Here is a 26,725-nt window from a genome sequence, read left to right as displayed (position 1 = left end):
TTAGATTCCCTGGAGAACGCAACTTGCATATACGATAAGTGGAAGTCTATACATAATGGATCCTCTGGAGCCGCCTCAACAAGAGTTCAAGGCAGTTATACATACTTTAAAGCAGAAAAGCGCAGAAAGGGATGTTAGGGAAGTGCCTATAGCTGACTTTTTGGCACCAGCGTTTAAAATCGATCATATTGAATCCACCAAGCTGCTTTGGATACACTTACCAGCAAATGACATGGCGTGGGTTGAGGTTAGTATTGCTGTCCCTGTATCATCACCTCCGCGTTTCATGGCCAGCTTGGTAGATTTTCTAAATGACGTCCAACCCCTGGCTGGATTAATTAATTTGTCTGGGCTATAGATTAACAAGTAAAAACTAGCCTGTTATGCGAGAGGTTGCCACCAATATGACCCTCGATGAAAACTGCTGGACCCTCATCAAAATGCTCCCAGCCGCCTCTCAAATCACACGTAAACCTATTCATTCCTTACATATGGAGCCATCTTGTACAGCGTCTGGTATTGATACATTAAGGCATCCGGGAATGAATACCGCATCAGACATTGTGAGCGCACTCTCAAATGAAGAGGGGGTTTTTCATAACTCAGCACTCCACCAGCCTGAGACTCCAAGTCCGCAAACCCCCCTCATCTCTACCTATGTGAGTTTGCCCCAGGATACTGATAATTACTGAAGTTCATTGAGCTTATATAATCATAACGCTATGTCTTAAAGATCCCCTATATGAATTGGGATACTTATCAACGAGTTTCCACACGACACATGTTGTATAAACAAGCAATTTCTTCTTCACGTTATCAGCCGGATATTGAAATATCAGACGAGTATGTCTAGTTACTCTTTGCTATCCGTGTGGAAAAAACTACTTACCCCTACTAGGGTATTCTACAGCGGAATAGAACGATACCTAGCGGCGAACCTCTACAGGGATAAGCTTCCAACGCATCCGAGAAGGACTCTTGACCAGTCCTACTATTTCTCATTAGATGATACCTCTAAAAGAGATGCAGATCAGACGATCTCAAAATGGACAGGGCATGAGCTGCCACCGGATGGAAGGGACAGTGCTGCACCAGACAGCTTAATGATCATGGTTGATCAGCTTTGGTGCTGGGTTCTCAACGACAGTATGGTAACTTCCAAATGATTTTCTTTCTATAAATATATATACTACACTATGCTAAGGCTCTGCAGGAGTGGTTGTCTCTTGCTTTCCTTCTGGGACTTCAGAATCCTGTGCTCTAGACTTTACGGGCCTCTACAGTCGGATGACAAAAAGCTGGAATGAATGCGATTCCATTTGGAGCCTATACTCAACACTTGTCAAAGAAGCTACAACTCACATATTTCAGCAAGAAAATAAAAAGTTTCTCGATCTAGTGGAAACATATCGATGGGTAGTTAGCAAAAAGGTAAAGGAGAACAAATACCACCTTTCCCAAGCCGCCTGTAGTGCTAATAATCATTGACCAAACTAGGCTGCGAACCAGATAAATCATTTCAATGACTTCCATGATACCCACTCTTCATCTAGGTTTGATGCAGAAGCGCTCGATGACCGTCAGGAACTGAGATCAGTGCTCGATGTGGCAGATATATTAGATGAGCTGAAAATGATACAAAGCCTTATTTACGAGCAACGAGAGGTAATAAAGTCGTTTGCAATAGCCCTGACAAAGTTTCAGCCTTCGCAGGGGAGTCCAGATCAAGATGTCAACAATGTGCTAAGAGCAGAGCGCATCACTGCTTCACATGATTCAAAGGTGTATATTTTCCAGGTCATAAATCAAGATAACAGCCGATTGGGAGATACTATCAAACTGATTGCACAACGTATCTCAGAGCCGATGCGGACTATGATTGTGGCGACTGATGAGATTCTCGATTCAATCTATAACCAAATAGAAGCCGTCAGGAAAGACGCAGAATACACACACCAACAGGTTAGGCGTGCTATTCCCGTCTTCAAATGTCACAAGTACTGACGACTGCTCTTCTATGTCGGTCAGCTTCTGAACTTGCTCGACTTGAAACAGAAGACTGCCGCACTCGCGGAAGCTCGGGCGACTACTCAACAGGGGCGAGCTATTATGCTGTTTACTATTGTCACAATCATTTTTGTAAGAGCTTGTTTTGTTGTCCTCATGAGTCAACTAGGCTAATCAATAGTCACAAAATAGCTTCCCTTGTCATTTTTCACTTCTTACTTTGGCCAAAACGTATCCGATATTACCGGAGATGATGATAACCCCACTAGCTTAGAGCTGTGGCGATATGGAGGTACGACACACTATCATCCATATCTTTACAACCTTGGATGGATTCTTACAGTGTTCTTTATTCTTAGCTCCTATCAGTGTTGCGATTATATTATTGGCTTTAGCCATTGCTGGTGCTATCGCTTGGCCACATAGGTTTCTCTGGCTGCGGTTTGGGATGCGGGCCTAGTCATCGTCGTCGTAGTTGCCAACAAGTATTGAGCAATTGAGATCGATACGGTACCTAGGTAGATGGCAGTGCCGCGTTCTGCACACTAGGTTGGTCCTTGGTACGCATTCTGGCATGGGAAGAAATGGCTGGGGACCGAAATGTGCCGCCTATTCTGCGACCTGTGTCAACTATACTGCATGCTGACAACGTGCCTGTTGCCGCAATTAGTATCATTCATCAATACCCCAGATTGGCATTTCAAGCCAAGAGCTCGGGTAATAATGGTGGGCCCTATGCCGTGCTTAATCCCGAGACCCCCACGGAAGCCTATTAAAGGGCGACTCTGGGCGACTGAGGGGTTGCTAGCACATATTTGAGGTGTTAAAGATGATCTGCCGCTTCTAATGGTATCGACAATCCTGATTTACATCACACTAGGCCGTGACTGTGGATGCTAGGACCTGCTCCAGTCTGTCGAGAACTATGATTGATGGTAAAACTCATCTCCATGTGGGGAACTTGCCCCCTAGTACATGTTCAACTTACTATGTATTCCCGTTCTTGTAAGTGATGATGGTGAGGAGTTCGGGGCTAGTGTTACTCATGAGCGTGTGCTGAGATGAGATGAATAAATGGTGCATAAAGAACCAGAAACTGGATTATCCAGGAATGGTAGAAGCCAAGGAAACTCGTCATGCCACCTTCAGCGCGCTCTACCGCTCCTTCGGGAGGTACCTCCACGGAGGTATCCCAGGGATTGGTGGACTCAAGGAGGTCCATCTTCACTCTTGACGAGCTGATTCGGTGGCGTGCCTCTGAGATGGGAGACTCGCCCTTGATTGGGTATCCCAAACATTCATTACTCGACTTCGAGGAACACAGCGCTCGCTCGGTGGATCGATATGTAGATGCGGCAGCAGACAAGCTACAGCAGCTGGGCTTGCCACCTGTTGTAAGGCCTCCCATACATCTGTGACGCTATTCTTATCCTTATTACTAATAATACGCTGCCCCTTAACCCAGGATCCCTCCCTTGAGAAACCGCCGGTAGTCGGAATACTATGTCAATCGGGCCTGCATGTGGTCATTACAATCATCGCCTTGAGCCGGCTGGGCTACACTGTTTTCTTAATCTCGACCAGACTTGCAAGTCCAGCACTTGATCGCCTGATTGAGTTAACGGGATGTAGCGCCGTCATCACCACGCCGAACTTTCATGCTACATTGGCTGAACTCACCAAAGAAAGACAGCCTACTCTCATACCTACCCTTTCGCACTCAGACTACTACCGAGAAGATGCGCCGGTATTCGTACGCTTTTACGATGCCGAATATGAGAGTAAGAAGGTGGCTATCATTCTCCATTCATCGGGATCTACTGGTCTGCCAAAACCCATATGGATGTCCCATAAAAGCTGCATTGGCGCCTTTGGCGTCAATATGAACATGCGTTCCCTTCTTACATCGCCTCTCTTCCATAGTCACGGGTTCTATGAGGTTTTCCGAGCTATCTACGCGAGGAAGACGATATACCTCGCCAACTATTCGCTTCCGATAACCAGACAGAATCTGCTGGAGATATTGGGATACGTGAAACCAGAACTCTTCCATTGTGTACCATATGTAATAAAGCTCCTTGCTGAGTCAGATGCAGGAATCCAAGCTCTTAAAAACGTAGACGTGGTTCTCTTTGCGGGTAGCAGTTGTCCCGACGACCTAGGTGACCTACTTGTCAGCCATAGAGTAAATTTGGTTGCAAATTATGGAGCGTGAGCCCATCTAGTTCCCTACTTAGTTTATCAATCTGAGAGAGAGCAAGGACTAACATTGAGCGAAGTACCGAAACAGGCAGGTTGATGACCTCGTCTCGACCGCCGGGCGATAAATATTGGAACTATCTGCGGCTTCTACCGCCCGCACGGCCATTTGTACTAATGGACGAAGTCGCGCCTGGACTATACGAATGCGTTGCGCTCGACGGCCTGAAGTCGAAGAGCACGGTCAACTCGGACAACCCGCCTGGATCATTCCGAACCAGGGATCTCTTCGCACCACACCCAACTGAGCCCGGCCTGTGGAAGTATGTCTGCAGACTAGATGACCGCTTTACCCTCATCAACGGTGAGAAAGTACTTCCAATCTCCATGGAGGGCCGTATCCGTCAGGAAGAACTCGTAAAAGAGGCCGTAGTTTTTGGCGAGGGTAAAAGCTATCCGGGGGTACTGATCTTCCGGGCTGACGTAGCAGCTCATATGCCAGATGGGCATTTTCTCAAGGCAATCTGGCCGGCTGTGGAGGCGGCGAACTCTCGGGCTGAGACCTTCGCCCGTATTCCAAAGGAGCTAATTGTGGTGCTTCCAGCCGACGCGGAATATCCCCGTACAGACAAGGGAACCTTTATCCGTGTCCCCACGTATAAACGGTTTCACCAAGAGATCGAATCCGCGTATAATAAGTTTGAGAACGAGAAAGGGGGAACCCTGTCCCTTTCAGGGCAAGAGTTAGAATATTACCTGTTGCATGGGTTGAAGGACCGGCTCGGCATCGAGCTGTCAGCCGACGACGAGTTCTTCGCCTTGGGCGTGAACAGCCTGCAATGTATCCAGATGTGGAATTTGATCAAGAAGGAGCTCGACTTAGGAGGGAATGGCTCTAAGTTGAGCCAGAATGTCTTATACGAGACGGGCAACGTCCGAGCGCTTGCCCGCCACCTCGAAAGATTAAGATCAGGGGACGAATCATCGACCGATGAGATTGGTAAGATGCAAGAACTAATCGATGCATACTCCTCATTCGAGCCACATGTCGGCGGAAATGCTCCAAGACCAGACAAACATGTTGTTGTAAGGAAATTTTCCCCGCGTCTACGCGTAACCCTCCCAATATTGAAATATCTGACCGACCGCAGCTATTGACGGGAGTTACTGGTGGCCTAGGCGCACACCTGCTCGCACAACTGGTATCGCGAGCCAATGTTTCGTCGGTATGGGCGATGGTGCGCGCGCCCACGGACACTGCGGCCTCGGATCGCGTAATCAGCTCTCTCAAGACCCGTGGCATCGAGCTTTCGGCAGGGAACAGCAGCAAGGTAGTCCCACTAGCCTGCGATCTCAGTCGTCCTGACTTTGGACTGAGCCCATCGCGCCTAGCGGCATTAACGCGCATCCTCACGGTGGTCATCCACAGCGCATGGGCTGTCAATTTCAATATTCCCGTCCAGAGCTTCGAGAACCAGCACATTAGAGCGGTTCACAACCTAATCCAACAATGTCTCCATGTGCAGACGCCGGAGCCGGCCCGCTTCTACTTCTGCTCTTCCGTCTCGGCGGCCGGCGGGACTCCTCGTCCCGGCACCGTAGAAGAGGGGCCTGTTATGGATCCTGCGCATGTTCAGCATACAGGTTACGCACGATCTAAGTATGTGGCTGAACATATCACTCGCAACGCGATGATCAGTGCTGGCGCACCCGCGCAAGTGCTACGCATAGGGCAGCTGATAGGTGACACCGTGACTGGCGAATGGAACTCGACTGAGGGCGTACCTATGATAGCACAGACTGCAGTCACGCTAGGCGCGTTGCCTATGCTGGACGAAGTAAGTAGTCATGCCCCATGATCGCGGCCCGAGGTACTAATTACAACCATCAGGAAATGTCGTGGCTCCCAGTCGACTGTGCAGCAACCACCATTATTGAATTAGTTGGGATTGCAGGGAGCGGTAAACCAATCGATCCCGCCTCGGACTCAGACGTAGTGTACCACGTTCTCAACCCACAGACCTTCCACTGGACGCGGGACATGCTTCCTTCATTGGCCCAAGCTGGTCTCGAGTTCGAGACTCTTCCCACCGACCAGTGGATGGAGCGACTGAGGCATTCAGACCGAGACCCGACCAAGAATCCCCCAATCAAGCTGCTAGAGTGGTTCGAAAGCAAATACGGTCATGGTAGATCAACTACACGAAGTGGTGGACTTGTCTACCTGACCGAGGAGACTAGGAAGAATTCTGAGACTCTGAGAAATGTGCCGGATGTGACAGATGTAGGATTCGTGCAGAAGATGTTAGGCAGACTGAGGAAACATTGGGATCGTAATGCGTAGTGTGCGCCGTCGCGGTCTTCGTAGAATTATCTTTTGGTATCGAATTTCCCTAAGAGCTAGGATATTGTTGCAGATGCGAAGTTGACGTTTGTCCCATTTACTGCGACATGCCGAGAGGCTAGATGATAGGGGCTTAGGCGGGGTTCCGCTAGATCCCGGCACCTCCCTTCCACACCCAGGGGTCTCTATTTTCTCATCAAATATGCCTTGTTTTTTTTGCTAACAATACAAGGAAACAAACCGTCCGCTGAGATATCAAGCGATTATCTCCAATGATTTGTTCGTCTTATATTTGATTCTTAACGCGGCACACGGGTAGGTGAGTGGGCGTATGTTGAAACCGTTGACGGTGGCGACCATGCATTGAAGCAATAGGGCACATAGGAGAAGATCGCCTCTAGAAAACGACGACGTTGCCAAGATGACAAGATTAGATCAAAAATCTAGCCCTATGATGCTGGGTGGTGATCTTGGCTACAAATGCCACGCCAATTTCTGTAGTCCGGTTTATATGAAGTTGATATAGGTATCCCTTCAGAGAATCGTTGATCAGGCCGCTAATAGAAACGCGTTATAGTACACCACATCTATCTACAGCATGCCTTTCCAAACCGACGGGATTGCAAAGCATGACGCGAAATTCTGATTCTGATATCAGCAGCAAGAATCACGTTATTGTAGTTACTCCTTATACATACCTAAATCAAACGGACAATTGGCCATTTTAGCGGCCTGGCGCCCGGCTCAGAACCTCCCAATGACTAGGCTGTCTATAAATCTATTCTCGCATATTCGAATTTCTCTCCAAGCAATATTTTAGCTCCGTCTTCTAATCATTGACCCGGCATAAAAGCAGGATAGGATAAAACACATTCGTAGGTACACAGGCTGCTCCGAGAGTGCAGCGGTCCCAATGGTCATTTTGCCTTTTTTGACCGCCCTTCATCCGCCTTGCATGGTGGGGTTGAGCCCCTCCAAATTGAGGTACACAGTACATCCCCTCGGGCACATATCGCTAACCTCTAAATCCATACATTTCTGACTCACAGCAGCCGAGACGTCAATCATGGCGACTTCTCAGGTAGAAGGAGGCGACCTGACGTCTCAGATCCTCCATGCACTCGATAAGACGGCGCCCCTCCTATCTGCCGAAAGTTTCCCGGCTTCCAGCTTTACCGATCTCAAAGCAGCGCTCGACAGATTATCTTCGCGGTCTATGGTCGAGTATGCGACAATCCAGCGTGATGAGGTCCTCCTAGAACCCGAAGGCGAATCGATTGTTGCAAATGGAAGCCACGAGGCCCGTGTCTTCGAGGCGCTGCGGGCCGCCGTGGACGGGCTCACGATTCAAGAGCTAGAAACGACCATTGGTGACAAGAACATCTCCAAACTCGGCCAGGGGAAGGCCTTCAGGGAGAAATGGATTGCCAAAACCGCAGGTAAATCAGACATGACAAGCAGGATTCTCGTTCCTGGCTAACGATGTACCTCTAGACGGCAAGCTCAAGGCCGTATCCGACTCTATCCACGATGCCACTAGGGAGCAGCTGCAATCCATCCAGACAAGCCGAACTGTCTCCGACCAGAAAGCTCTCGCTGACCTCAAAAAACGCAAGCTTGTCCGAGTCCAGAAGGTCATCAGCTTCAAGATGGACAAGGGACCAAAGTTTGCTCTTGAGATGCCCGAAGAAGCCACTGACTTAACGGCTGAAATGCTGGCGAACGGTACTTGGAAGACGGCTGCCTTCAAACCTTACAATTTCGAGGCATTAGGAGCCGACCAAGGATCAGGTGCATTGCACCCACTAAACAAAATGCGCGCTGAGATCAGGAATATTTTCTTTGAAATCGGCTTTGAAGAGATGCCTACAGACAAGTACACGACCCTGTGCATCCGTCAAAGGTACTTATAGATGCTTACTAGGTTTGCAGCTTCGTTGAGTCTAGTTTCTGGAACTTTGACGCCCTTTATGTACCGCAGCAACATCCTGCCCGCGATTTACAAGACACGGCAAGGCGCGTTTCTACTAGCTTGTGGAATGTCCTCACTAACGTCCCATAGTTCTATACCTCCGATCCATTGGTCGCTGGCAAGCCATCTGATGACACATACTGGGAGAACGTGAAAGCTGTACATCAAGTGAGTTAGAGACTCTCGCTTTCTCTATTATTCTTCATTTAGTGCCGCTACTCATGGATAATAGGATGGGAAGTATGGTTCGATTGGGTACCGGTACCCGTGGGCCGCGGACGAGGCTCAACGGTTAGTCTTACGGACTCACACAACTGCTGTGAGTGCCAGTATGCTGTACCATTTAGCAGCAAGGAAAGGACCTGATGGCCGCCCTCCCCCTGCACGCTATTTCTCGATTGACCGTGTCTTTCGTAACGAAACTGTCGATAATACCCATCTCGCCGAGTTCCACCAAGTGGAGGGTATAATTGCCGATTATGATTTAACACTTGGCGGTCTTATGGCGGTTCGTTGTCTCGCCAACCTATGATTTGCAACACAAAGACTAATAGCTGTAGTTTATGGACGTTTTCTTCGGCAAAATGGGTATCAAAGGCCTCCAATATAAGCCAGCATACAATCCCTGTTCGTACTGCTCGTGGCACTGGCTCCGTGGATTGCTCACTGATTCTGGTTTCTTAGATACCGAGCCAAGCATGGAGATTTTCTCATATCGTATGTTAACCCAACTACTCACACACGCCCCCCTCTTTATGCTATGAAATTCAATTCCTTATGCTAGCAATATGTTGCATTCGCCGCGTCCTGGCGAAGTTGTCTCGTTATCCTTCTCCCTTTCTAACACGCTAACACTCTCATCCCAGATGCTGGCCTTGGTAAGATTGTTGAGATAGGAAACAGTGGAATGTTCCGACCTGAAATGCTTGAGGCGATGGGTTTGCCGTGAGTATACATCCTACACCCTCCGATGGCTTGATTACCGAGCTTCTGGCTTTGTTTTTTTTTTGTGGCATTGGAAGTGGCTGATAGATTCATTTCATTTTTTTAGTAAGGATATGCGTGTTTATGGTTGGGGATTATCACTAGAACGTCCCACTATGATCCGGTACGGTATCAACAATATTCGCGATCTGCTGGGTCACAGAGTGGATTTGAATCTTGTGCAGAAAAACCCAGCCGTACGGCTAGATAAAGTCTGACCCTAAAAGCGTCCATATATTGCATGCAGAGTAAAGAATAGACAAATTTAACGTGGAATGATCACTCTAGCCATTGGAACGTTTGAGCGTATATGGATAGGATGATTCTATAGTTTATGTCTCGTTTGTTTCTGAGGTCAAACGCCTCTTACTCTTTCTCTCTCCTTTTCAGCCACCAGCCTAGGTAGACGCTAGCTAACATTTAGTCCTTACATGGCAATGGTGCCTAGGCAGCACGGTCGAGCTCGACTGCCTGATCGAAAGTAATATTTGATAATATGGCAAATTTATTATGCAAATTAAGTGGGGCTGTGAAGAACTTACATAGTATGAAGGCAGGAAATTGAGGCTCTGGGAGTCCGGTAACCCGCTTCAGTAAAACGCGCCTACAAAGAATTTGAGTGCAAGTCGGGCGCTCACGTCAATTGCGCAGTTGATGTTCTATATTCTATATTTGATTTGAGTGCTAATAACGACGATCGAATTTCGTGACCTTTAATAGGTCAGTAAATGGCAGCCTAAGAAGGATTATGCGAAAGTGGACATCTACATAGTAGTCAAAGGCTTATGCCAAGAACGTGCAACAGCAATTACTCGCGAGGCTCCACGATGTCGTGGTCTACTTATATCGTGCCTTATAGCATGTCGTGTTGGCCTTGGAAAGTAGTAAAGTAATCCCCCAATGTTCATTGTATGTCATAGACAACGCTGCCGACTTTGACCTGCCACTCCTACGCCATGAAGGTCCCAACTACAATATTATACGGTCTCATCGCCGCCACGGGAGTTCTCGCACAAGACAATGATCTACCTACCCTGATAGCCGACGGTCCATTTGCACTGCGCGTTAAGGGTCGTTGCAATAGCTCAATCGACGGTAAATACTACACGACGTGTCCTAACACAAAGCAAGCCGGTGCACAAAGCTGACTTCCACAGGATATTTACGCGCTGTCGACGTTTGGTCGTTCGACACTCCGCAGGCCGTACTGCACTATGACCCTACATCTGCTCCCGCGGCCGACAATTCGTCGTACCGCTTCTACTTCAATCACACGGGCAACACCCAGTCTGCCGACGGGTATGAGCTGGGTTTTATGGCCTCTGACATCACTGTCGGCGAGCCGAATGGAGTCGGACTGATGGGAAAGGCTGCATCCCTGCAATACCGCCCCAACACCAACGTCGCCGTGGCCGCATTCGGCGCCTACGCAACTACGGTCGATTACACGGGTTTCGGCAAGGATGGAAAGGGCTTCTTGAATTACTATTCTAATGATGCGAATACCGTACCGGAACAACCGGCGAATGTTTCGCTGTCGATCAATTACTGTGAGTATAGCTGCGTGAAGCCGTGGAAGGACACGTGTGGGAATTCTGACTGATGAGTAAACAGACGATGGATGGGCAATCTGCTGGCAAACGTATTTTGCGACTACTGGGCCGACTTTGTCCTGGATCACAACTGGCAAGCCGCATAATCCAACTTGCGAGCGAGTTGACTTACTCAAGGCAGAACTATAGATGCCATTATAGGTTTTCAAATAAGTCGGGCTTCCCCCTGTTTCTATGTAACCAGCATATAGAGTATCTTGCATCCCGTGTCTAGAAAATATGTATCATTAGGCTTAGCAAGACAGATCATGGTAGATCAAGTTATATTTCAGGAGAAATGGCATTGGTTTTGTAATTGCTACTAGACGAGAGTCTACCTTTACGCTACGTACGTTCTCATGTACCCAAATCTCCTATGATGAACACCGCAGGGTGGTTCCGAAGTTATTGCATACTATTTCATTCTTGGGCGCCGTTCTACAATCCTTAAAGACCCTTTGTCACAACGCTACGAATGTGGTAATTTTTCTCAAAGACGTCATTGATACAGGGGGCTTATTCCACGTTTGGAGCATATTCCGGTCATAACCACAGAACGTGATGCTCGGTCAAGACTTAGATATAATTAACTCTTGTGAACGATATAATTATCAAGTTCTTATTTTCGAGAAATAAGATCTCTACCGGTGCTCCTTTCAATAGAATTGTGTATTTGGGGTAGGACACCCCAGAGACTAGCGAACAGAAAACGTCGAGAACCTTGTGTTGGAAGATAAAACGCTGGTATACCCATGGAGGGGTTAGCATACCGTTGCTACTCCTTGCGTTATTTGTTGCCTTAAACACCTCTATCAACCCATCTAGAAAAGGGGCTTGGCCAGGATTGCTATGACGATCGCTGTATATCCCGACATTCGAGCCTCGATATAAAGAAGTAGCAACGACACAATTGTAAAAGTTTGGAGGTATATTATTTCAAGTGAGGTTGGGCATTAAACTTTTGGTGACTCGGTAATGTCCGATTTCTCGGGAATATTTAAAGTCATGATGATAGCGGAGTCTTGAGACCTGGTTAATGCTGAGGATGTGACTGCGATTCTGTTCATGAATCTGGGTTGAAAAGGGAAGGAATGTGGAAGTAAAGGCGGGGGATTGGGATACTTGGAGTATTCTATTCTTATCTTATTTTAATTTAGGTTCAAATTTACTGTAGAGTATGCAACTTGCTGAACAAGGACATTGAACTCGTATTTTTTTTTTTTTTAGCTGCATTAAGTTTTCTATTTTAGCTAGTGTTCCATCACCACTTTGTATCCTCTCGATATCGAAGAAGCAGTATACTATAGGAGCATATCTAGAGCAACATAACTTCGGAGTAGCGCATGGCGTGAGTAGGTCTGCTGGGGGGCATGGCTATCGACAGACATTGTGGACGTCTGGGTCGTAAATGAAATAGAGTAACAGCTCAACTCTTGTTAAATATCCTATGAAGTCGCCGCATGTGAAACCTGAGCGGGAATATTCCTTGAGCTGTTTAGTTGGCGTTGATGATGGTTCCTCTCTCTCTCTGCGTGTGTGTATAGGTGTGTTTTATTTTTGTCTCTTTTTAGATCTAATGTGAGAGAACTGTCATATATAGTTATCTTTTCATATTAAACCGTGCAATCAAAGGTATAGCGCATACTGTAGATTCTATTGCACTCCTTGCAAAATCATTATGAGTTAGCGGTTATTACACGCATAACCTCTGTGCTAGTTGAATATGCAGTTCACCTTGCACTTCGGCCGCACGGAGGTCCATTGCAGGCTGTTCATGATCTTTCAAGACATGCAGGCAATATTGGGCAATATTGGAAAGTGAGGTTATACAGATTTCGCTTCTTGAAACAGACCCCAGAGACCTAGGCGGTCTGGGCTGGCAAACCAGTTGTATATAGGGTCGAGTTAAGCTACCAACAGCCAAGAAGGAGTTGGTTGGTCAAGGATTCATGCAGCCCTAGTTGTTCATTATAATCCGAATTCTCAGTTCTAAGCCCAGTATCTCTACCCTTGTTATATCAGTTGAATCTTATGGAATGTGTTATTGATCATTTATAAAGACGTTGTCGTTGATGACTATGACAATTGAAACGCATTATTATAATGTTTGGAAATGGCTATGTGAATTGAGGCTTAATGCTTTATACCAACTCAATTGAGACATCCCTGTGTACCTGGCTCACTTAGCCCTAAGGGTTTTGTTAACTTATCCATAACTACACTCTATCATCATCATCCACAATCTTTAATCTCCTGAAGGAAATTGTACTGTTTCAACGACTCTCTCCTCACTAGCAGTTCCATCGACCATAGCCGTTGCATACTTAAAAAACTTATCACCGTTATTCTTACGTGAAGGCACTGCTGCTTTTATTTGAACCAGTTTTTATAATGTGTAGAAATTATTAGGCTACGTTTATTGAGATAACTTCAAGCACTGGGGAGTGAGGTGAACATAAGATAAGATAAACGTTTTGCATTCAACAAACAACTGAAGAAAAGGCAAGGCACGTCTCTTCTGACTTCATCACCTGTGAGGTCACTAACGGTCAATATTGACAGTACGATGTAATTTCGAGACTCCAAATGCAACGTTAATCAAACCCCTCCCACTAAACCACTTCACTACTTAGCAATATCAACTTTTGTCAACCCGTAATACTTCGTAGACATATAAGAAAACGCAAACTTAGCGCTCTCTCATATAGAATACGAGTTTCTAGCATTCGGGCCATCATTAACCCCCGGGACAAGAAAGCCATAACAACTGTAATGTTACATGTAGTTAGCTCACTACCTAGGTAGCTAGGGCATTCTGAATTAGATCTAGAACAAACTGATGATATTAGAGAGCAGCCCATTTCCTACTAGACAATACTAAAGTTGGCCATTCCGACCGCAAAGCTGAATACTTGCGGACTTACATGCTAGTTGCGGCTACGTTGCCGGTTGCCGCAGCGCTATTTATGGTTCTATAAGAAACTAAACTAGCACACTCGGTACAGAATCACAGCACTGGGTTTTCCGAGTCATTATAATCAGCTATTATGTAGCCTCTTGAGCCGTTGAAGGTGACGTTTCTGCTAGCTCTATCTTCACAGCGCTAGTACACTAGTGCACAAATCATAGCACGCGGCTGGTCAAGTTCCGAATACTTACAACGCTGGCTGGTATCAAAATGTATTGCAATGTTTTCTTTATGTGTATCACGTTATTTCATAGCATTATCGAAGGCGGCGTATGGCTCTGAGATCTAAAATCTTGATACAATAGTCCGATCACAGAATAAAAGGGTGAACTGTTACGTTGAGGCGCCATCGATTCTACATGTACGTGATGATCTTGAGTCCCACGCCATGGAGCGTCTTATTCTTGGTCATTACATTAACTAGTACGAAATGTTGAGCCGCACAAGTCATTCTGTCTTAGAATACCATAGTGGATCATAATAGATTCACTAAATGCAGATTCTCCTTGACTAATTCTCTTTTCAATACCGTCTTAACTACAGAATTTTAACATCTAATTTTTCGTCTGATATTTACGCAGCCATTTTGTTGCTAGCCTTGTTTCAGTTTTACTACTGCGAATATTGAACAGATGTTTCACATAGATACCCAGTGTCACAGAATCGACAGCAAATTGTGAAAGGAGCCCCGCAGTTTCATCACTTACCAAATAAAATTCTCGGTGTATTTGACCCCGTCTGTCATGCCGTGAAGAAAGGCCGAATGTGGTCGATTTTGGCTGAAAACTCAGCTTGTTCTACTAGGTAATGGCTAGGAGAGAATGTGGCGCCGTCTCAATCTGCCGAGAAAAGATTTTGCTAATTGCTATTCCCGAATAGCGCCCAGAGGCGAATGAATACTAGCAAGTAAGTTGGGGTAGAAAACTAGTATGGAAGTGTTTAGTCATATGCCTAGCTTCTTCGCGTATCTCTTCGCTTCACCTTTTAGTATCCTCCGTACTTACATATAAAAGTGGTGAAAGACTTACATTAGGTTACCACTTCAGACTATCTACAAAGGACCTGAAAGACCGATGACACCCATGGTGGCAGCTCTCTACTTGCAAACTTTGAGCGAGGGGATTGTTTTGGTGATGCTCCCTAGTAATCTGCACATGTCATCCCAGTTGTCGTCAGCCTTGAGTACTTTAGATTGACTGTGCAAGCCGTACATCGCAAGGAAAAGCCCACACCGGACTAACGTAGCATTCAGGTTGAACTAACAGGGCGGATCCGCTCACCGGACGGTCTTGCTACTGTAGGTCATTGCCAAGATGCATTCAAACGTTGGCTAAAACATCTCTCCGGGACTAGGGAACTCAAGGGCTGATAGTCGGCCCACAGGGTAGCAAGAGACTAACTACATTGTACATGGGGATCCCCTCCCGGTAGCGAAGAAACCCAGGGTTCACCTACTTAGTCTTCCTCGTAGTTCACCAGCTCCTCTTTCGGGAAAGGTGTTCGTTTCGATCCTTGACCTGTCTCCTCCCGGCCAAGGTGCATGCCTGCATTGTCGTCTCACCGGAGAGGGGCATTGGCATCTGTGACGAGCTTGTTACCAAGGTGGCCAAATTGTAGTTACCTATCTGGAAACGGGCATTTAAACAGGTATGGAGGGACGGTGCACGTCAGAGCGCCACCTTATCGTGAGATCATCGTATCATGTTCTCTGACAACTTCGACGTGATCTCACGATCGAAAGACCTTTAAAACCGCAATTTTCTAGAAGCATTGGGTGCATATCTCTCTTAGCTGCAAGTTCTGAGTGCATGGGGTTTCGCAGATCAAAGGAGGAGCGACACGTGTTTAAAGTAGATCATAGAACGCCCGGGAACACATCCAAAGCGGCGACAATGCATGAAAACTAGGTAGAAGAATCTTGTTCATTGAGTATGAATGACATTTTCTCCTTTCCCCACGCTATGTAGACTGGTCTACACATCAGGATCGGATAGTTGCGCCAGCGCATGCTGCATAAACAGGACCAGGTATGCCGCCATACGACATCGCCACAATAATGTTGATATTCGACATAGTGTAAATTGATACAAATTCAAACCGTATCAGAATGGCCCATGCACAAGACAAAAAAAGAAAAAAGAAAAAGAAAAAAAAAAACTGTGATTTAAATACACGCATGATAGCAATGCAAGCATAAACAATGGCATCTACTTGAATAGGGGCTGGACACCGCCGCTTCAATAGATCTGTACGCCCAAAGGGACCTAGGTAGGTTAAGCTGCTGGCACGCAGATAGTCTGGCCAATCGACAACATGTCACAATCAAGACCCTTGTTTTTCTCTAATAGATCGTCGAGACTGACGGACCTGGCCTCTGCAATAGCCCAGCATGTATCGTCAGCCTTGATCATGTAGGGAGTGGCACCATCATCGCAGCTCCGGACAACCTCGGTGCGGTCCTTGGAGCCGCCGCTGATGAACCACATCACGGCGAGGAGGAATAGGCCGACTAACAAGAACCAGTTCAACAACGGCCTCATTTCTTGACGCCACGAAACCTCACGGGCGGATTCTTGACGCCACGAAGCCTCACGGGCGGATTCATCGTCCAGTCCAAAGTCAGTAAAATTAGCCGTGGGCCGGGTTGGCTTGGTGTCGTCAATTTCGTAGAGCGTGCTGCCATCGTCATCGAACAGTGTCCTCTCGTCGTCTTCGTTGCGCGAGGAGGTAGAGGCTGTCGATGCATTGGTCGTCACCCGCCGGAGCTGGCCGTAGCGATTCCCCGAGGCACTCTCCCAAATGGAGCCATCGGCGTCGCGGAATGTGTACTTCTGGGAGTCAGCGTCGTACCCGATGCGCTTCATGCCTTCGGGCAAGCGCTCCTCATCGGTGTCAAGTTCGGACCAGCGAGCCATCGTGGAGATTTAGGTGTTAGGCTGATACGGACAGCTGAGCTCGGGGTTAGCAGGCGTTTGTTAGGGGGGATTTAGGTGGCTCGAGACAGATAGGGCACCTACTGACCTAGTAGCAGGTAGTCTCGGTAGCCAGACGAAGCTAATATGGAGCAAATGAAATGCGTCACAATCTGCACACGAACAGAGCCGGATTGCACTTGTCTGGATTCTTTATGAATGATGCTTTCAATGTGAGCTGAAAAATGGATTGTACAACAATTGAAGCGTGTCAAACATGGGGTGGCTGAGACACTCAAAACGACACAATACGACACAATTGACACGCCTCCTTGCTCCTTGCCAAACGGAGTGGGAAAGGCAGGATTGATGTGCTGTGCCATTGTGTATGACGCCTCCGCCACACTCGAAAATTAATCTACAGTGGACTTTCAGGTACCGGTACCTACATTAGGTACCACGTACTTACTTACACAGTAAAAATGCTGCTGCCTAAACTAATAAGCACGAGCCAGGTGTGGCTGGTGGACTTGCACATCACCGGCTGATGATTCTTTCTTTCTTCTTTCATATGAAATTGGACCCCGAAATCCCGGACGCCCTTATTACTAGTATTACGTTGTTGTTATGACGACTTCTGTCGTTCTCATGATCCCCTTGCCATAGCCATTCTGGCTCCTCGACCGTGTTATCGTCTCATCGCTATCGCTTCTGTGTGTCATTTTGTCGGACGGTGATGATGCACCCCCGTCGAAGTCGCCGCTATCACCGGCATGGGCTCGAACATCATAATTTTCTGATCTAACAATGGGTTGCTCGTCCAACTCGAAACCATCAGCCTTGTCAGCCTGGCTATCCTGCCTCATATAACGCCTGCCGACGCTGTGGCCTGTCGTGTTCCTCAGGTTGCGCGAAGTATTTCCGTATGGAGCGCTGTTGTAGTTTGTCGTAAATCCTAGCAGAGGGCTTAGAATCTGCTTCAGTTGCGGAGCGCAAGCTGCAATGATCGAGACATTCAATTGAACGCTTTGGAACAAACGAGCTATTAGCACATTCTGTCATGAATCTCAAGGGATTATGTCAAGACACAAGACTTACAACGCCCAATTAACAACACCAACACCGAAGTAGTAGGTCGAATCGGCAAGGGGGTTGTAATTTATTTGATAGATGGCCTTGACAACACCAATTCCAACGGCTCCCCATCCTAGCGCAAGCATGATGATGAGATACACGCGAACCTTGGTTTTCAATTGGAGCTGCCAAATAACTGGGATGGGCAGCGACGCGAGGAGTATGTCGGTGAAAATACTCAGCGCTGTGAGGTGTGAGCATGGGAATCCACACCCAAATTTCAGGGATCACTATACCTGTATTCGCAAGACCGAATCGAATGAAAAGCCACAGGGGGTAGCACTTGGCACCAGCAAATATATCCCAGAAACCAGATAGGGGCTTGCAGTACAAGAACAACGTCAACCAGGCAAATACGGTATAAATGGTCACAAAGGCTATGCTGTGTTAACCATCAACAGGTCCCACGTTGCTTGTCGGGAGTGAGAAGTTACCAATTGTCCCCCATAGTATCCAAGTATAAACCTTGGTTCTACTAAGACGGATAAGTGAGAAACAGAGCGATATCTTCAAGAGTCCAATGCCGAGAAGATTTATGATGGTTTGGGCGAAGTTGGCCGCTCCGTATTTCCACATATCGTCTCGAGCTATGAAAACCTTGTGTACTCCAAGACCATGCTGTGATTGGTAAAGGTAAAGTGTCCATGAGACCAACGCAGAGAGCTAGAAACGCGTTCGAGAAAATGGTTAGCTCTTTGTCAATGGAAAGATATCCAATTTTCAGAGACGTCTAGCATACCACTGCTCCAGACATAAATCCATCGTCCCAACCGAATGCCTTAGCAAGGAATACTCGACTGTATATTCGCAATCCGCTGACAGTCAACGCTAGAACCTGTATCGCTGTTAACACACCCAATTGCCATGCAAGAGAGGTATCCTCCGGCGATGGGGTGTTTGCCGTCGGAGCATCTCCGGATGACATTTGGATCGGCGGCGATTTGAGCTCGGCAGTGTCAGACTAGTGACCCATGCGTCGATGATAGAATGGTGATAATGGAGAACCAGCGAAGTTATAGAATGAACGGCTAATAGTCGCCAAATGCAGATATATTGAGCTTTCAATAGTGGCGGGAGAAGACGGTAGCGAGCGGGAAGAATTATAGGAGGACGGTGCCACACACAGAGTTTGAACTTTTAAGGGCTCAAACCTCTTTTATTCCAGCCGATGACGACCAGAGATTCCACGTCTGAACTAACTCTACGACTAGTACGCCAGCTTCGGACTAAGAGCGAAATGGTGTTTTGCATGGATCTAGACTATCTAAGCGTTTCATATCCACATTTAGTTGTTACTCTGCCCGTTACCTGCGTTACCTCGGTCGGTGCTTACGGCATTATGAACGAGATACGACCTAGTCGTATACCTAAGCCTCGAGCAGCTGGGCATAACTACTACTTGTGCAGTAGATGATGCCCCTGCAATGTTCGACAAATTTGGCGAACGGAGGTTCTCACTACGGTAGTCTACACGTGTAGCGTCTTCCGGTCACCGTTTGCGGGTTAATGGCACATGCACCATTCCCATCCAGCACGCACGGTTGCCGTAATCAGAAGCTTCTCTCGTCTTTCCATTGTGGCGCTCCTACAAGTCATGCGGTTTGCCCATCTATGTACATATAGAGGGTAGGAGTATAATCGTTCACAACCACCATGAGGACCTGTCTCAGGCTGTTTGGGCTTCATCCACCCTACTGTATACGTACACACATCACCATATGCTAACCCATCCCCGATCCAATGGGTAGTTCTACCTATACTAACATTAGCTCAACTTGGTCTACCTGAAGCTATTATGGTACTTTTTCGTTAGTGCGGCCTAACTAAAGAAGATTCTGAAGGCGCTTCCGACGTAACCATGGGCACTCGAGCTGTGCTATAGTTCGTCCTGTGGTTCTAAGTGAACATCACTGTTCGAACGGCATTAATAGCGCAACTATACATATATGGCTAGAAACACATGCGTTCTACCGTACTTCCTGTTATGTACCTGCATAAAGACATGCCAACAGCCATTCCTGTTTATCAATTGCCCGCTCGCCATGTGTCCCTTTGAGGGATAACAGCTGCATTGGTGCGCTCGGACGTGGAGTATCTCCTGTTGTTATGGGCCTTGCTTCGACTGAGAACCCTGATTAAACTAGAAACCCTGGTGAGGATTACATTTGGAATTACGCGATGGTAAGTTCCCCGCTTGACTCTACTGTAACCAAATGTTACTTCGTGTTATAACACTTAAACTCGTTTAAGCGACAACACATCGCAACAGCGCCTCGAGAACAGCTGGCAACAAGATGTTGTAGTATATCTCCCGTTCTCAGCGCGCTCAGAAAAATGCCGAATTTTTGGATAGTGTAGAGTTATGTAAAGATAGGTGGGGATGGGGATCTCTGCAGTATCGACGATCTCATTGCAAGCTTGACTACATGTGCATAGTTACACACGTGCAAGCGGACCTCGTCGACAAGATCTGGATCTTACCGTTACACAATCTACGAGAAAATTACCATAGGGGGTTAGGGGGAGCTTACAAGGGTGGTTGCATCATCTGGGGGGCAAGGACTAGGAGGGAAAGGGAATGGTAAAGGGACCAGGCAGTTCTGACCAAGGCGCTGGTAAGCCGCCATACCATCACAGGTCAGGGACATACTTGCTTATCTCCTCAGTATTCCTTCGAATGATAGGTATCATAACCTATACTGGCCTAGCACACGATGCCTTCCTCACGCTGTTTAGAGTCTATCGAAGCTTAGGCGCACGCAACCCTCAGTTGGACTGCATTACTTACTGTATGCAACGACAATATCCGAAATTGGCCACCATCAAGTTTGGTCATGTCGCCGCGTTATTATCACTCTAAACCCTTTCTGCTCCAGGAAACCGAGGCTAGTAGAATAGGAACTTGATACTACTTACTTTCATTCTTTCAACGACAGCGTCCTCGCTTGGCCCTGTCCGTGATGCAGAACATACTTGCTCTAATCTCAGATCCGGGCTTCATGCCATAGATTTCGGCTAGTTATTCGTCCGAGTTCGTAAATCGCTGGCGTTATAGACGTACACGACCGCTATATCAAAAATCCACGTTCATAGAGCCCCTCGTGTCCTACCGAGATGGCCCGTTAGCCCATACCTAGGCAAACTATCATCGATATCTTCTACACTAGGAATCCTGCACTACGAGAACCCACCTGCGCGTCCAGACTAACACTGGTGTTCATCACATCGAGTCGCAACGGGTTTCCACTACGGCCCACGGCATGGATACAAAGTAGTCACTTTGCAATGCGAGACTAACGGCCTGCCAGAGCCGAGCGGGGGCCCTGGCTGCACGTAAGCAGATATTATGCTACGATGCCCGCCTCCTTCTCACGACCTCTTTTCTAGGATCAAAGCAATTCATTCTCTAATTTCTACCTACTTAGACTAGCTGGTGCCTATACTGAGGTTTCCTTAGCCAATCCTGCTGTCTAATAGCCATAATATTATCTGCTTAGATTCAAGCCACCGCGTTCAAAGGATCAATTCACATAATAGGTACACTATGCGCTTCAGTCAATTTGCCCTTCCTGCCTTCTTAGGCCTACCCCTTGCAGTCTTCGCCAAGCCCTTGGCAGCGCGCAGCGACATTGAGACTTTGCTGGACCTCAACGAGCAGGCTGTCAGTGCGCTTCAGTCAGACGAAAGTATTGAGAAGAGGAAGCCAACGTCATGCAATATATTCAATGCCAGAGTTCGACGCGACTGGTAAGTGAAATTCTTGGTCTGTGAAGCCAGCTAGTTGTTACCAACATAGTGTAGCATCCAAAAGAAGTCAATTAAGAAGAACTGGTAACTAACTGCCATATTCAGGAAACATTTCTCTTCCACTGAGAAAAAGCAATATATCACCGCTGTAAAATGCTTACAGGCAAAGCCAAGCATTGCAGATCCCACTTTTGCCCCTGGTGCCAGGAGTCGTTATGATGACTTCGTTGCCGTTCATATCAACCAGACTTTATCCATCCATGGAACTGTATGTAGGCCAGGATACCAGAGAAACGCGAACAGATAACTGACTGTTATAAGGGAAACTTCTTGACTTGGCATCGATACTTCACATGGGCCTACGAGACAGCGCTGCGGGATGAGTGTGGTTACAAAGGGAACCAGCCAGTGCGTGCTTGCTATCCTGTTGTTGTCATCGTTGATCATATGGCTAATCTCCCCTTAGTACTGGAACTGGTTGGATAATAGGAATGATCCGAGCAAATCGCCCCTTTTTGATGGCACAGACACGAGCTTCAGTGGCGACGGCGCGTTCATCGCCCACAATGGTAGTGTGAACGGAAACGGCATGATCTTCGTCCCATCTGGAAAGGGTGGCGGTTGCGTGACTTCGGGCCCCTTCGTGGACTACGTGATCAACCTAGGCCCCGTACTCCCAATTCAGGATGGAGTTGCCCCAGCAGCGGATCCCCTCGGTTACAACCCGCACTGCTTGAGCCGTGATCTGAGCTCCTTCACCGCCATGAACTGGTTGACGATCGGGAACATTTTGAATGTCACCGTCGGTGCCGCGTCAGGGTCTGTTCTTCTTTTCCAGAATGAACTGCAGGGTCGCTTCAATGATGGCTTCCTCGGCTTGCACACGGCCGGCCACGGCGTTCCGGGCGGCATTTCTGGCGACCTTTACGGTTCGCCCGTCGACCCCATCTTCTTCCTTCACCACGCCATGATTGATCGGACCTACTGGATCTGGCAGGCACTGCATCTTGGCCAGGCTAACACCCTCGCCGGTACCCTCACATTGTTCAACACTCCTCCCAGCCGTGACACCTCGCCTGAAGACATCATCGACCTTGGTGTCAACGCCCCGTCGGTAAAGATTGGCAAGATATTGAACACCCTTGGTGGTTCGCCCCTGTGCTATATCTACGCTTAAGCGGCAAATCTATGCGCTTGAGACTTCATCTTTTGCTGTAATATGATATACGGGGATTGAGATTGCTGCATGATACCCTTCGAACATAAAAATTGTACTATTTTAATAACTAGGCGAAGCTCCGCCTCGATCTAGAATGCATAACTCGATAACTATGTCCAATAATTGATGATATAGGTAGTGTAGGAAAAAAAAATATTTGAGAAGTATTTTTGATTCCAACGCAACTAGCCGGCTCTGTTCATTGTGCTGTCACTGAGCGATTCACGTTCCTTCATTCTTCGGTTTTATGGTTGGTTTGAAGAGGATTGCCCCTATTCTGGAGGTCGCTATTGTTCGTAATCAATTGACGCAGGTTGGATTTAAATGGAAAAGGACCAGGCAAAGCGAGTTTCGCTAGGCAGCTTCTACGATCTGAGCTGGCTTTTCAGGTGATCGGTCACAGACAGTTTCTACTTTCCAAACAACCGGGAATCAATATCCTTTATATGTAACATCAGTTATTTATTATAAATTATATCTCATTCTCGTGAAAGATAGAATACCGCTGTTAGTCAGCGTCTCCTTATCCCTCTATCATCTTCATATCTCGTTCTAGGGGATGATGTTGTGGCTTGAAGGAGAATAGGGGCAATACTAGTGCGCCAATTTCTTCCCAAACAAGATACGCGATTCTTCTCTTCCAGTAGGGTCCATCTCTATCTTGAATTGAATGCTCCGAAGCACTTGCTTGGTCTCTGAATAGCTACGCCCATGTATGATCGCATCTATAGTTTCAATGATCAACTCGGGCTGCATAAGTCCTTAACCAACCAACTCCTTCTCGGCTGTTGGTGGCTTAACTCGACTCTATATACAACTGGTTTATTAGCCCAGACTGCCTAGGTCTTTGGGGTCTATTTCAAGAAGCGAAGTCTGTATAACCTCACTTTCCAATATTGCCCAGTATTGCCTGCATGTCTTGAAAGATCATGAACAGCCTGCAATGGTCCTTCGTACGGCCGAAGTGCAAGGCGAACTACATATTCAGCTGGCACAGAGGTTGCACGTGTAACAATCATAGCACTGAACACGACGAGAAGGAGAAATTTGGAACCCATGGTGTGCGTGACAATAGGCTCAAGCCCCTTGATCGATATTCGCTTTTTCTCATCATTTGCCCGATGATCGTGGAAAGTGACCATGATGTCTGACAACGGGTGATTGATGATCCTGTCCTTTTCGCAGCCGGTAATGTGGCACCAGGGAACAGCACGAGAAACGCCGTTTTGCCTCGTTTGTTGCACCGCGACCATGAAAATTTCCGAACTATGCTGGCCGTACTTTATGCGAATCAGAGACTAGTTACCAACCGACAAATATGTCTGTTCGCTTCAGGGCAAGCAATGAATCGGCTGCGGAAGATTCGATGGCGACCAAGCACGATGTCCCAGAGGTTCCGTGTCGATTTGATCTACATCGGTAGCGCATGCGTACGAGAAGTTGAAGGAACTGGTGCCTTTGAGGGTCAAATGATATTTGAGGAACCAATCCTTCTCGATAGGGGCCGTGGGCTGTTGGTAGGTACTGATTTCCCCTTTTCATCAAAGCTCCACTCGCTGCTACTAGCAGTTGAATGACAATGTCTGATCAATAGTTCTCTAGGGATATTTTGAAGAACTACACTGAAAGAATCCAAGTACTCATTCTTATCACCAGAGAATACGGCTGTGCAAATGCCACCTCTCGCTGCTTACCTCACTACTAGGTGCACAGTAACACGAGCACGGACTAACATGTTTGCTTTTCTACGCGTCCTAACATATAATGTACTTTTCGCGTCCCATCTACTTGGGTTCAGTGAGACACTCACCTTACACCTAACAGTCTCCTTCGAAATCTAGATTCTGAAAATGACCGCAGCGAAGATCGCAATCGTTGGAGGCAAGTTAGACTCCTCAATCATATTGAAAGCCGTACTAATGCTCTAGCAGCCGGTCCTGCAGGACTCACTCTAGCTAGGCTCCTTCAAGTGAATGACATTGACTGTGTTGTATTTGAACTTGATGAAGATCGACACAACCGCGGCCAAGGCGGTTCGCTGGACTTACACGAAGGCTCCGGTCAACTTGCGCTTCGCGCAGCTGGGCTCTTTGACGAGTTCATGGCGGTAGCACGCCCAGAAGGCGAGGTACTGAAGGTCTATAAGCCAGATGGCCGTCTACTGCTAGATGAAAGCACAGGACACGGTGGACGTCGCCCTGACTCATTCAACGGCCGTCCTGAAGTCGACCGCGTTCAGTTACGGGACATTCTCATCGACTCCCTTAAACCTGGCACAATCCAATGGGGGCGGAAGTTGAGCACTGTCAAGACAACAGCAGGAGGACTCAAGTCAGCTTATGATCTGCACTTTTCTGACGGCACAGTAGAGCTTGGATTCTCTCTTGTTGTAGGCGCTGACGGCACGTGGTCAAAGGTTCGGCCGTTATTGTCTGACACCCGGCCGTTATTCTCCGGCATCAATGGGATTGAAGTCAAGTTGCCTAATATAGACTCGGCTGACCCCAAGCTCAGCAAACGTGTCGGACTGGGAATGTGTCTGACGCTCGGGAGCAATACAAGCATCCTGTCGCAGCGAAATGGCGACGGTTCCGTGCAGTCGTATGCCTTTATGCAGCTAACGGAGGATTGGGCCGAGACTTGTGGTATCGACTGGGGAAACCCTACGGAGGCCAAGAAGCAGTTCTTGGATCTCTATTACAAAGACTTTGATGACGATTCCCGAAATCTCATTCTTAAGGCTGACGATGACTCGGTCACCCCTAGACCTATGTATATGATGCCTATTGGACATAAATGGCCTCATCGTGCTGGGTGAGTTGTTTATATTCTCATTCTTTCACCCCTCCGCAGTATGAAAATAATAACTGAGCATGGCTTGATACCCACTTGAGTATATTGCATATAGTCAAGCTAATCATGTAACTCACAGTCTGACTCTCATTGGTGATGCCGCCCACGTTATGACGCCATTTGCTGGAGTCGGAGTTAACGCCGCCATGGAAGATGCACTCCAGCTCTCACAATCCCTCGTAGCCTTTAATGAGCAGTGTGGTAAGACGGCAGTGAGTACGCACGATCGTCTCCTGTCAAACGCCGTCAGGGATTACGAAGAGGAGATGTTTGTGCGAGTCTCCGAGTACGCAAATGAGACCTGGATGTACCTTAATCTCTTCTTCCATGAGCGTGGCGGATACCCCATGTGTGAACATTTTGCCAACGCCAAAAAACAGCAGCAGACGGAAGCAGCCGGGGTATAGACCGCTGACGTTGGATCATGGTGCATCTCAGTTGTCTTTGTATTAATAGCATTGCACAGCCTATAAAATTTCAGATGCATATGAGACATAACAATCTTTTTCTGAGATAATCTGCCTAGCAATAATAATTGCAAGTCTCGCTCAACTTATGTCAGCCGTAGGGGACGAGTAACGACTCACACGACACCTGGTCTGATGGGCGGTTATTGCTTGACATAAAAGTTGAAATACTAGCGACCAACATATAGAGTAACGCAGAAAAGTAAAGAAATTTTGATTGTATAATGGCAGACTTTCTTCACGATACTGGACCTGATCCTAGGATGTCTGAACTCACAGCTAAAGATCCCGATCTGAAGAGCAGCGCCTTCTTCAATCCCTCACAGA

The 26,725-nt window shown here is 47.3% G+C and overlaps 8 protein-coding genes across 8 annotated transcripts; 6 read left to right on the top strand and 2 right to left on the bottom strand.

The window, feature by feature from the left end:
• The first annotated feature begins 673 nt into the window (after positions 1-673).
• Positions 674-2,805, top strand: F5B22DRAFT_16968 (uncharacterized protein). Its single transcript, XM_047969322.1, has 7 exons — positions 674-843; positions 899-1,146; positions 1,214-1,431; positions 1,498-1,962; positions 2,029-2,139; positions 2,200-2,299; positions 2,367-2,805. Exons 1-7 carry the CDS (start codon positions 743-745, stop codon positions 2,465-2,467), a joined length of 1,344 nt encoding a protein of 447 aa, XP_047836438.1. The 5' UTR covers positions 674-742; the 3' UTR covers positions 2,468-2,805.
• On the top strand, positions 2,806-7,083 carry F5B22DRAFT_16969 (uncharacterized protein). The gene is made up of 5 exons (XM_047969323.1): positions 2,806-3,401; positions 3,473-4,218; positions 4,287-5,292; positions 5,358-6,044; positions 6,098-7,083. Exons 1-5 carry the CDS (start codon positions 3,144-3,146, stop codon positions 6,548-6,550), a joined length of 3,150 nt encoding a protein of 1,049 aa, XP_047836437.1. The 5' UTR covers positions 2,806-3,143; the 3' UTR covers positions 6,551-7,083.
• On the top strand, positions 7,084-10,125 carry F5B22DRAFT_16978 (phenylalanyl-tRNA synthetase alpha chain). The gene is made up of 9 exons (XM_047969325.1): positions 7,084-7,989; positions 8,045-8,426; positions 8,483-8,561; positions 8,613-8,690; positions 8,755-9,030; positions 9,083-9,149; positions 9,207-9,239; positions 9,389-9,467; positions 9,574-10,125. The coding sequence occupies exons 1-9, from the start codon at positions 7,617-7,619 to the stop codon at positions 9,722-9,724; spliced, it is 1,518 nt and encodes a 505-aa protein (XP_047836436.1). The 5' UTR covers positions 7,084-7,616; the 3' UTR covers positions 9,725-10,125.
• Position 10,126: 1 nt separating this feature from the next.
• F5B22DRAFT_16949 (uncharacterized protein) lies at positions 10,127-11,669 on the top strand. The gene is made up of 3 exons (XM_047969318.1): positions 10,127-10,601; positions 10,664-11,056; positions 11,121-11,669. Exons 1-3 carry the CDS (start codon positions 10,463-10,465, stop codon positions 11,246-11,248), a joined length of 660 nt encoding a protein of 219 aa, XP_047836435.1. The 5' UTR covers positions 10,127-10,462; the 3' UTR covers positions 11,249-11,669.
• Positions 11,670-15,942: 4,273 nt separating this feature from the next.
• On the bottom strand, positions 15,943-17,287 carry F5B22DRAFT_16871 (carbohydrate-binding module family 50 protein). Its single transcript, XM_047969314.1, has one exon. The coding sequence runs from the start codon at positions 16,979-16,981 to the stop codon at positions 16,340-16,342; it is 642 nt and encodes a 213-aa protein (XP_047836434.1). The 5' UTR covers positions 16,982-17,287; the 3' UTR covers positions 15,943-16,339.
• Positions 17,288-19,037, bottom strand: F5B22DRAFT_653121 (uncharacterized protein; the record flags this gene model as incomplete). The annotated part of the gene is made up of 5 exons (XM_047979690.1): positions 17,288-18,004; positions 18,077-18,296; positions 18,349-18,489; positions 18,547-18,775; positions 18,852-19,037. 5 exons carry the CDS (start codon positions 19,035-19,037, stop codon positions 17,593-17,595), a joined length of 1,188 nt encoding a protein of 395 aa, XP_047836433.1. The 3' UTR covers positions 17,288-17,592.
• Positions 19,038-21,656: 2,619 nt separating this feature from the next.
• On the top strand, positions 21,657-23,036 carry F5B22DRAFT_632546 (uncharacterized protein; the record flags this gene model as incomplete). Its single annotated transcript, XM_047976710.1, has 4 exons — positions 21,657-21,859; positions 21,965-22,127; positions 22,181-22,267; positions 22,326-23,036. The coding sequence occupies 4 exons, from the start codon at positions 21,657-21,659 to the stop codon at positions 23,034-23,036; spliced, it is 1,164 nt and encodes a 387-aa protein (XP_047836432.1).
• A 1,665-nt stretch (positions 23,037-24,701) lies between these two features.
• On the top strand, positions 24,702-26,444 carry F5B22DRAFT_16811 (uncharacterized protein). The gene is made up of 3 exons (XM_047969307.1): positions 24,702-24,959; positions 25,010-25,892; positions 26,011-26,444. Exons 1-3 carry the CDS (start codon positions 24,929-24,931, stop codon positions 26,336-26,338), a joined length of 1,242 nt encoding a protein of 413 aa, XP_047836431.1. The 5' UTR covers positions 24,702-24,928; the 3' UTR covers positions 26,339-26,444.
• The last annotated feature ends 281 nt before the right edge of the window (positions 26,445-26,725 follow it).

The sequence above is a fragment of the Xylaria bambusicola genome (assembly GCF_022495145.1).
Source record: "Xylaria bambusicola strain CBS 139988 unplaced genomic scaffold F5B22scaffold_1, whole genome shotgun sequence".
Lineage (NCBI taxonomy): Eukaryota > Fungi > Ascomycota > Sordariomycetes > Xylariales > Xylariaceae > Xylaria > Xylaria bambusicola.
The sequence above is the reverse complement of the archived record's forward strand: the minus strand, read 5'-3'. Positions and strand labels throughout refer to the sequence as shown.